Raw genomic sequence first — 10,000 nt, forward strand, 5'->3', positions numbered from 1 at the left:
GCCAGAGCATTTTATGGAGAAGCATTTTGAAGGCTCTTGCCCACGAGAACGGGTAGGCAGTAAGGTCTGGATTTCTTTCTCTATCGTAATGGCATATCTGGCAATTCCAGTAATATATTCAGTACCCATTGGAGGAAGAAAGAGTGAAAATTCATGTGGTTTGAATTTCAGGTGGAGGAATGAGATTTAAATTATTCCTCCTAAAGGAAAAAGAGCTTTCAAGTAGACAAATTGAGCAGCCAAGAATAATAGTTAATAGGACAAGAAAAAAAAAGGACGCTAAAGAGAATATTAAGAACAGCTTCAACAAAACATTTAGTGATAACAGAAGAAATAAGGACAAGCTACCACCGGAGTATGAAAAATACATGTTGTTTATTAAAATATGAAGACAAAGGAGATGGTTATGCTAGCCGGTTTCTGAATTATTACAGCTCTGTTTTCCTTTTTTTTCAAACCGGCAAAACTTTTCCAGGAAGATTGAGCTATTTTAGAGAGCTTCCTCCTGAACTATCTTGCTATCTGTCCTTTATTTTTAACAGTCCGTATTGTTATCATGCGATCACATTTTTATTTTATTCGTTTACCTTGGTTTTTTTTTAACTTGTATTTTTATATAATGAGCTGGTGAGAATCGTTTTGATTGTAGCTGTGTAGAAATATGCCAGGAAATAAATAATCTGCCCGAACAGCCAAATTAATTTCTGTGAAATTTGATTGACAGGGATTACATGGCAAACCAGGCCCAAGAGGACAGAGAGGACCAACAGTAAGTAATATATTTTTTTGGGGGGGGGGATCTCAGTTTAGTAGCATTATTAGCCCTTGATATCCCTGCATGCATTTTTTTTAATTGCTATCCACACCGTGGTCGGAATCCTGGTTTATATTGTCCTATGCAACAATGCTCAATAAAAATTCTAATTACATATTTTCTCCCACTCCCAAGGGACCACGTGGATCCAGAGGTGCCAGAGGTCCAACGGGGAAACCTGGACCAAAGGTAATTTTGACAGAATGCAGTAACTAATTCAGAGTTTAGCTTTTGGTCTTGGTGCAAATGCCCATCTCATTTTTTTAAATAAATTGTATTGTTTTTTTTTCCCCCAGGGCACTGCTGGGGGTGATGGCCCACCTGGCCCGCCTGGTGAAAGGGTATGCAAAGAATAATGTCTATTTCGTTTTCCTTTTTCTGGGCTCAGTATTTCTCAAGTATTCCAAAATCATTGCATGCTGTGTGTGGCGCCAATTTGAGTAGAGAAGAATGGTTGTTTTGCAGGGGGATTTTTCTCCCCATTGTGGTGAATGAGGAATAGCAATAGCAATAGCAATAGCAGTTAGACTTATATACCGCTTTATAGGGCTTTCAGCCCTCTCTAAGCGGTTTACAGAGTCAGCATATCGCCCCCACAGTCTGGGTCCTCATTTCACCCAGATAGATAGATAGATGATTGATTGATTGGTAGATAGATAGATAGATAGATAGATAGATAGATAGATAGATAGATAGATAGATAGATAGATATAGAGAGAGGGAGGGAGGGAGAGATAGATATAGATAGATATAGATAGAATAGATAGATAGATAGATAGCAATAGCAGTTAGACTTATATACCACTTTATAGGGCTTTCAGCCCTCTCTAAGCGGTTTACAGAGTCAGCATATCGCCCCCACAGTCTGGGTCCTCATTTCACCCACCTCGGAAGGATGGAAGTGCTGAGTCAACCTTGAGCCGGTGAGATTAGAACCGCTGAACTGCAGATAACAGTCAGCTGAAGTGGCCTGCAGTACTGCACCCTAACCACTGCGCCACCTCGGCTCCTTGTGAGTATTCACATCTGCTTTTAAAAAAGCAAAAGAACCTGGCATTTTTGGGACATTTCTAGATCCCTTGCATTGGGCCTGAAAACCTAGCTTTGTTTCTGCTGAGTGAATTGTTCCCCGTGGGATTATTGCAAGGCAAGAATTGTGCCACCGTGGAAGAGATTTATGGCTTATTGCTGTGCCAGTGTCTATTGTGTCTTTCATTGTAGCCAGATGTTGCAAAAGGTAGCAGCGGCAATTAGAGATGGATGGTTGAGAAATGTGTTCAGGCTGCAATTCACAAATGGAAACACACCAATTTGCCAAGATGAACATATTTCCAGATGTTGCGATGCTTTGGGGAACTTTCAAAAGAATGCACATAAATATGTCGCTTGGTGAAGAACCCAACATATGAGAACTAATAGCTGGCTCTGTGGACAGATTTCTAAGCTGTAGTCTTTTTTTTCCCCTGAAAAGTGTAGTGACATAGAGAACTTCTCAGAATCTTGATGCCCTTTAGACTTCACAGAATATACCACAATAACAATGCTGGCTAAGGAATTTTGGGAGTTTCTCCCAGAATCAGGTGATTGCCAGAGTTGAGGAAGGCTTGCCTGAAGCTTCAAAAAAAGAGAGTGGTAGGTGGATTATCTCAGCACTGGAGTAAGAGGTGTCTTTACTCCAGTGACGTGCGGTGAGGTTTATGGCTGGTGAGGCACTGACACAGTGGTGGGTTTCAAATTTTTTTAGACTTGTGGACTTCAACTCCCAGAATTCCACAGCCAGGCATGCTCAGTTCCGATTTAAAGCGATAGCATTTGTTTTTCTCCTTTGCGAAAAAGTTTTCCTTCATTCTTTTCCTTCTCCCTCCCCCTCCATCAGGGAGAACGACGTGCCTCACCTACATCAGGAATTTTTAGGCTTTTAACCCTTGCTTAACTCTGCTCCAGTGATCATAAAACACCTAAAGTCAGACTAGATGAGGCATGTCATTCCCCTGCCTCCTCTTGTAGAGGACACTTTTTTAGAGGCTTTTTTAAACAGTTAAGCAGAGTCATCCATTGGAGACTCTGGCAGCAACTAGCTCAGCCTGACCTCAGTTCTTGCCTTTTTCCTTTTACATTTTTCTTTTCTTTTCATGATGACAGTGGTGACGCTCTGCCTCCCCTGACTTCATGTCCCTGCTTTACTCTTCAAATGCTACCTCTCTATTCCTTTGCCTCTCCCTAGTAACCATCTGAGCTATCCAGTTTTAAATAGATTATTAAGTTGGTTTGAGACTTGAGAATGTATTTTGGGATCTGCAGCCTGAATACTTAGATAGGTCATATAAAACTTTCTGAAAATGAAAATGAAAAAAAAAAGAGTTTGTTCTGAGCTCCATCCACCCAAGAAATTGATTTCAGCGAAGCTCCCTAAAATGTTCACCTGAAAACAAGTTTGCTCTTCCGAGCCTGCCCACAGAAACTTGGGCCGAGGTGGCGCAGTGGTTAGGGTGCAGTAATGCAGGCCACTTCAGCTGACTGTTATCTGCAGTTCAGCGGTTCTAATCTCACCGGCTCAAGGTTGACTCGGCCTTCCATCCTTCCGAGGTGGGTGAAATGAGGACCCAGACTGTGGGGGCGATATGCTGACTCTGTAAACCGCTTAGAGAGGGCTGAAAGCCCTATGAAGCGGTATATAAGTCTAACTGCTATTGCTATTAAGCGTCTTTCATTTTCCCAGTGTCTGCCTATAGCTCTGAACCAGAACCAAAGAGGGCAAAAAAGGTCCATGTCAAACACGGATATGGTTCATTCCTTGCCATTTAAATTTATAGGATCCGTTGAAATACTTCTTCCAGAATTAATTCCATCACCTTGTTTACCTCCTGTTGATCTAGTGCAGGCGCCAGCTGGCAGGCTGAGCATTCACCCCCCCAAAAAAACCCCGACAATGAAGTGATCACAGCTTTTTTCTTTCATCCATCCTGCATTCAATTGACTGCATCTTGTTTGAGTGGTAGAAAAAACAATATCAGATTTTCCATAAATATCTTTTTAATCATAAAACGAAATGGGCATGACTTTACAGTAACACCCAGAGGGGAACCTCACCCCTCTGCTAAAAGACTATTTGACACACACAAAAAAAAGACTATTTACCACCAAGGTCTGGAAAGCTTTTTATTTACACAGAGAATATATTAGACAAGTCTATTTAATATACGGTATCTACCTCGTAAGGCAGTTCTCGGCATGTTGTGAAGTTTTATAGCCTTTTGTCATAATCTCTGTATTTTATGATCCTTGTTGACATTTGCTGGGAAGGTAATAGATGAGACAGAGGATAGTTGACGCACTACCCAAAAATGTATTTATGTATGTAATGGTTTATAGGGCTGCCCAACTCAAATAATGTGCTGGTATCAGCTTTTCATAAGCGTTGTGTTATCCAGATGTTTTGGGCCAGCCCCCGAAATCGTTGGCTAGCGTGATCTCAAATAAAGGTTTAGGTTATATTATATCAGAAAATAATGTTATCTATTTATGCATTATTTTTATTATTATGTGCAGAAATAATATATTTACAGCTGAGGCATACAAAGAAATATGACTTGGACTGTAAGAGGACCAAATTTGTTAGTCAGATTTGTTTATATTCTGGTCTTTTCTCTGAAGCTTAAAGAGGCTTACAGGGAAAGAAAGAAGAGGAAAGGAAAGGAAAGGAAGGAAAGAAGAGGAAAGGAAAGGAAGGAAAGGAAAGAAGAGGAAAGGGAAGGAAAGGGAAGGGAAGGAGAAAGGAAAGGAAAGGAAAGGACAGGAGAAAGGAAAAGAAAGGAAAGAAAAGGAGAAAGGAAAGGAAAGGATGTATGTGAGAAAAAGAAAAAGTGAAGATATACAGGTCTGAATAAAGATAAACATTTCATAATCTATGAAATGAAGCTGATGAGCATAGGGAAGTTGTAGACTTAATTGCAAACAAAAGGGCTGATGTTCTGCAGTCAGAAAATATTCATTGGTGTGCTCTGGATTGTTGTGGTTATGTATGAAATAGAATGTATAGTTGACAGAAATTGCATGTTATTTCTCCTGGGAATTGTGTAACTCAGTGGTAGTCAACCTTTTTCTAGCTACCGCCCACTAATGGATCTTTCTTGATGGAAACATTTCCTTACCGCCCACCAGTTTTTGCGCAAGTTTTATCTGATAGAATTTATTTGAATGCCTTGGTCATTTATTCTGAAGAATTATACTTGACTGACTTCACTAAAACAATCAGTATGCTAAAATCAAAATCAAAAAATGTTCCTTTGAACTGCCTACATTGCATTTTCTAGGGAACTGTAGCATTTCCATGCAGGTGGAACATCTCCTCAAGCTTAACTCTGGTTTCTTAATACAGCCTCCCTCTCCTTTCCCGCTGTGGAGATGTGAGGTTTTCTAACTTTTATTCCCACTTTATCTTTGGTTTTGCAATTTGGACAAAAACTATAACAAGACTTGTTCTCCCTCACATGTTTGCTTCCCAGGCCTCTGCCATCCAAATCCCACTCACCCCGATGTTATTCAGACTGATGCTTCTAAGATTTCTCAGGGACAATGTTCCTGTTGAGTGAGGATTGTGTAACATGACCTCTCCCTTACACCTATTTTTCTGGACAGCTATTGTCAGAAGAAACAAAATGTGATTATTATTTTTTTTAACCAAAAGTAAAGTGATCAAAGATGCTTTTCAGCACTGATGCCATCTCTTGCAAGAAACTTCATACCTTGAATGGATTCCCCAAATCTATAGATGTGTCAGAAACTTATTCAGCACCAAATCAGATATGATTTTCCCCCATTTTAATATTAACCTACATTCCCAGCTTGTAGAATAAGGAAACATGCTTTTTTCATGCAAACCTGACAATAACTGACCATCAGCGGTGGGTTTCAAAAATTGTTCGAACCTACTCTGTGGGTGTGGCCTCCTTCATGGGAGTGGCTTGCTGCCCATGTGACCAGATGGGAGTGGCTTGCCACCCATGTGACCTGATATGAAGATGCCGACGACACTTGTCAGAACCACCTTAAATTACCTCACACACAGCACTGGCTTGCATAAGAATATGATGTAAACTTGTTTTTTAAAAGGCATCTTTGGATTGCATTAAAACAACTTCAACACACACAATGTTCTGATTGCACCACAAACGCAGTAGTCATCCTTACCTTTCACAGAGGCACTGAGTTTTATAAATAGGAGCATGATAGTGTAGAATAATCATATCCAAGGACCAGTGGTGGGTTTCAAAAATTTTTGGAACCTCTTCTGTAGGTGTGGCCTGCTTTCCGGCTCCACTGGTGGAACCTCTTCTAACCGGTTCGGTAGATTTGACGAACCGGTTCTACCGAATAGGTGAGAACTGGTAGGAACCCACCTCTGCTGACCATCTATATCCTACAGCCTGAAACTTTACCCAATAGCACCAAACTTCACAGTTTCAATCTGTGAGACACCACAAATTTTACATTTCACTATACTTAGCAAAATTGCACACAACAGGAGCAAGGCCTGTTATGCATGGGCTCGGATATATGATAACTTCAAGGGGAATCTTTATTCATCTTCTTCTGAGGAAGGAATGCACCAGATGACCAGTAGTCATTTTACAGTTTTGCTACTTCAATAACCCCACTTGACATTTGGAAGTATTTAAGGCTACTTGCCTTCTCTGCTGGGTCTTAGGTGACCTCATTTCTGAGAAAGCATCAAGACCTATGTATGCTTTTGTTACACCTGCTACTATGCAACAGAGGTGGGTTCCTACCACTTCGCACCTATTGGGTAGAACCAGTTTGTCAAATCTACCAAACCGGTTAGAAGAGGTTCCACCAGTGGACCCGGAAAGCAGGCCACACCTACAGAAGAGGCTCCAAACTTTTTTGAAACCCACCACTGGCAAGGAGCCAAGGTGGCGCAGTGGTTAAATGCAGCACTGCAGGCTACTGCTAGATCAGCAGGTCAGCGGTTCAAATCTCACCGGCTCAGGGTTGACTCAGCCTTCCATCCTTCCGAGGTGGGTAAAATGAGGACCCAGATTGTTGGGGGCAATATGCTGACTCTCTGTAAACCGCTTAGAGAGGCCTGAAAGGCCTATGAAGCGGTATATAAGTCTACTGCTATTGCTATTGCTATTGCTATAATTCTTGAATTTTGAAGCACCCTCCTCTCCCCCAATTGTTAGGTATTAAATTCCATTTTCTACAAGCAGATTGCTTGCAATCTAACAGGGAGGACAAATGCTATCTTCATTTTTAAGTAAACAATCAATGCAATCACTTGCCTCAAACATTTTAACACATTGAAGGGTGTCCTTTTGTCCAATTTGTGGTGTGAAAACAAGAGTTGACTATGTTAGAGAAACATAAAAAATAAGTTAAAGGCAATTAAATGTAGTGTGTTGAAATAGTCTGATAGAGATAATGAATGGGAATGAATTGCAAAAGATGTATATGAAAGAAGAGTGAATGTGTTGAGGGGAAGGAAACGATTGGAAGGATCTGAGGAGATAAAGAGAAAGAATAAAAACCTAGCCTTCTCCAGAAAGATAGATGTTTGCACACTTTGTTCAAAGTAAACAAGGGTGAAATCAAGTTTATAACTCTCTCCAAATATGAAGGCAGTGATTCATAGTTCCCACATTTATTGTTTTGATAATATCTCAACATTTAAGTAAAGTACCATCTCTACAAATACACACACACATGCATAATAATATATAGCGATCTTTTTCACGCAGTCAAGTGAACACTCACTATCAACCGAATGTTTTGTCAATGAAATACTTCAGCTCCATTAAAATACAAGCTTTTTGAAGTATTTACTCTATTTACCCGGTATTGCTCATAAAGGAAAACCAAAAGAGGACACTAAATTAATTGTAGTATTTGTCAATGGATTTGTTTCAAAACAACATCCAATTTACCTAGAGTTCTATTTTCTTTTCAATTTAGGACACTTTTTATGCTGTTGTATCTCTTAGATGAAACCCAAAATTTAAGCATGCGTGTGTGCGCAAATATTGTTTTACTTTTGATATAACAAAGAAACAAATACAGGTAGTCCTTGACTTATGGCCATAATTGAGGCCAAAGGTTCTGTTGTTGAGACATTTGTTAACTGATTTTTGTCCCATTTTATGACCTTTCTGGCCTTTGTTGTTAAGCAAATCACTGTAGCTAATAAGTGAGTAACCTGGTTGTTAAGTGAATCTGGCTTCCCCATTGATTTGGCTTGTCAGAAGGTTGCAAAAGGTGATCTTGGGACCCAGCAATGGTCATAAATATGATCCAGTTGCCAAGCATCTGAATTTTGATCACATGAACATGGGGATACTGGAAAGGTCGTAACTGTGAAAAACAGTCATAAGTTACTTTTTTCAGTGCCGTTGTGACTTTGAACAGTCATTAAGTGAACTGTTGTAAGACAGGGACTACCTGTAGATATTTAAGAAGACTATTCAGAAGAAATTGAAATGAAATATCTAGTTTGGCTCTCTTTTTTTTTACTGGAATCTTCAGTAATACAATTTCATCTCAATATATTGAATTCCACCTTCCACAGTACTCTAGCAATATGGCCAAAAAATTATGGAAGCTTCAATCCAACCCATTAGAAAAAGGGAGTGGAGGTTGTATGTTTAAAATTGTATTTGTATTTGTATGTTTTATCTTTAAAAAATGTATAACTAATAAAGATTATTTAAAAAAGAAAAAAGAAAAAAGAAAATATCCCCTCTAATAATTGAGATGCTTTAGCGTCATTGAATTTATTGGCATTTGCAATATGATTTACTGATTGTCTTATATAAAGCAACTTATGGTATATAATAAAAAACTATTGTACAAGTAGGAAAAAAGAAAAGAAAAGTGTTTCTAAACCTTGGTAACTTTAAGATGTGTGGACCACAACTCCCAGAATTCCTCAACCAAAGTTGCCAAGGTTGAGAAACACTACACTAGAAAGACACCAAATTGAGGATGTCTTAGCTACTGAATGATGTTTTTCCTATATGATATTCAGAGAATTATTCAGCGAAGAAACCTGGGTAGATACGAACAAAGAGAAGTATATACATTATGCCAAAACATTGAAACTGGAGAGGAAAAATTAAATTCTGAAATAATGTCTTTTCATAAATTTGTTTCTATTTCTCTTAATATTTTTCCATTAAAAATAGTTATGTTACATTTTTGTAATCCTTATATTGCACACTTGTATACAATTCTCGGTAAAATTTTCAATGTAACAAAAGGCGGAGTTATTATATTTTGTTTAAATATTACTTCATAAAATAGGAATTAGTTTGATTCTTCTTGAAATACGCAAATAATTAAATGTGATAGCTTGGGATGTAAGAGAATAGTATTTAGTTTTTTTTTAATTCAATGTGTAATAACAAACCAGTGCTGTTTACGGAGTCAACAATCATTTCAAAAGAGAGGCCACATTTATTCATAATCTCTGAGTAAAAAACAAAGTAATAAAGACAAAAACCTCAGATGTTATTTATTTTAAGGTTTTGGTTTTTTTTTAACTTCAGGCAAGTATTCTACTTCATTTGTAAGCAATTTTTGGCACCTTAATTTCTTTTCAGTAATAATCCTATCAAATGAGTATAGCAATTGTAGATCACACAATCAAACCTTGGCTGAGCAAACAACTCTCTCAACATAAACTATATATAAACAGATTCATATATTAGCAGGAGCCTGTGTCTTGTGTTTTTCCCCAGTTTTCTGCTTCCTTTATACAGAAAAAAAAATCTTCCTAATAACACATTTCTTGTGATGCAAGAAGACAGCTGTAATTCACGCTTGCTGTGTATTTCATTGTAAGGCCAGTCTACAATGAAGTTTCCTACTCCTTCCATAGATGACAGGTTCAAGGAAACAAATCAAGATCCCCCCACCCCCCAATTTTCTCTTTAATATGTGTTACCAAACATCTGTAATTAATAGGGGAAAAACTGAAAAAATTACCATAAGGTTGCAGAGGCATTTGGTTATTTGGCAATAAACTTTATTTTGGCACCCAGATTTTTTTTTTCCCAAGCAAGCATGAGGTTTTTTTTCCCACAAAGCTAAGTTGGGGTGCCTTATTTATTTACCGGATATTAATTTCCTTGTTTGATGTTTACCCGTGCAGCTGACATTACACTAAAA

The 10,000-nt window shown here is 38.5% G+C and overlaps 1 protein-coding gene across 1 annotated transcript in view; it reads left to right on the plus strand.

Moving 5' to 3' along the window:
- COL11A1 (collagen type XI alpha 1 chain) overlaps nt 1-10,000 on the plus strand; it is a 283,501-nt gene that overhangs the window by 160,489 nt on the left and 113,012 nt on the right. Inside the window, exons 33-35 of the mRNA XM_087720747.1 lie at nt 725-769; nt 950-1,003; nt 1,111-1,155. Of these exons, the coding sequence (XP_087576873.1) occupies nt 725-769; nt 950-1,003; nt 1,111-1,155 (144 nt within the window). The remainder of the gene's footprint in view (nt 1-724; nt 770-949; nt 1,004-1,110; nt 1,156-10,000) is intronic.

Source organism: Thamnophis sirtalis, unplaced genomic scaffold (assembly GCF_051295495.1).
Source record: "Thamnophis sirtalis isolate CommonGarterSnake01/CBP01778 unplaced genomic scaffold, rThaSir2_p1.2 scaffold_7, whole genome shotgun sequence".
In the NCBI taxonomy this organism is placed as follows: domain Eukaryota; kingdom Metazoa; phylum Chordata; class Lepidosauria; order Squamata; family Natricidae; genus Thamnophis; species Thamnophis sirtalis.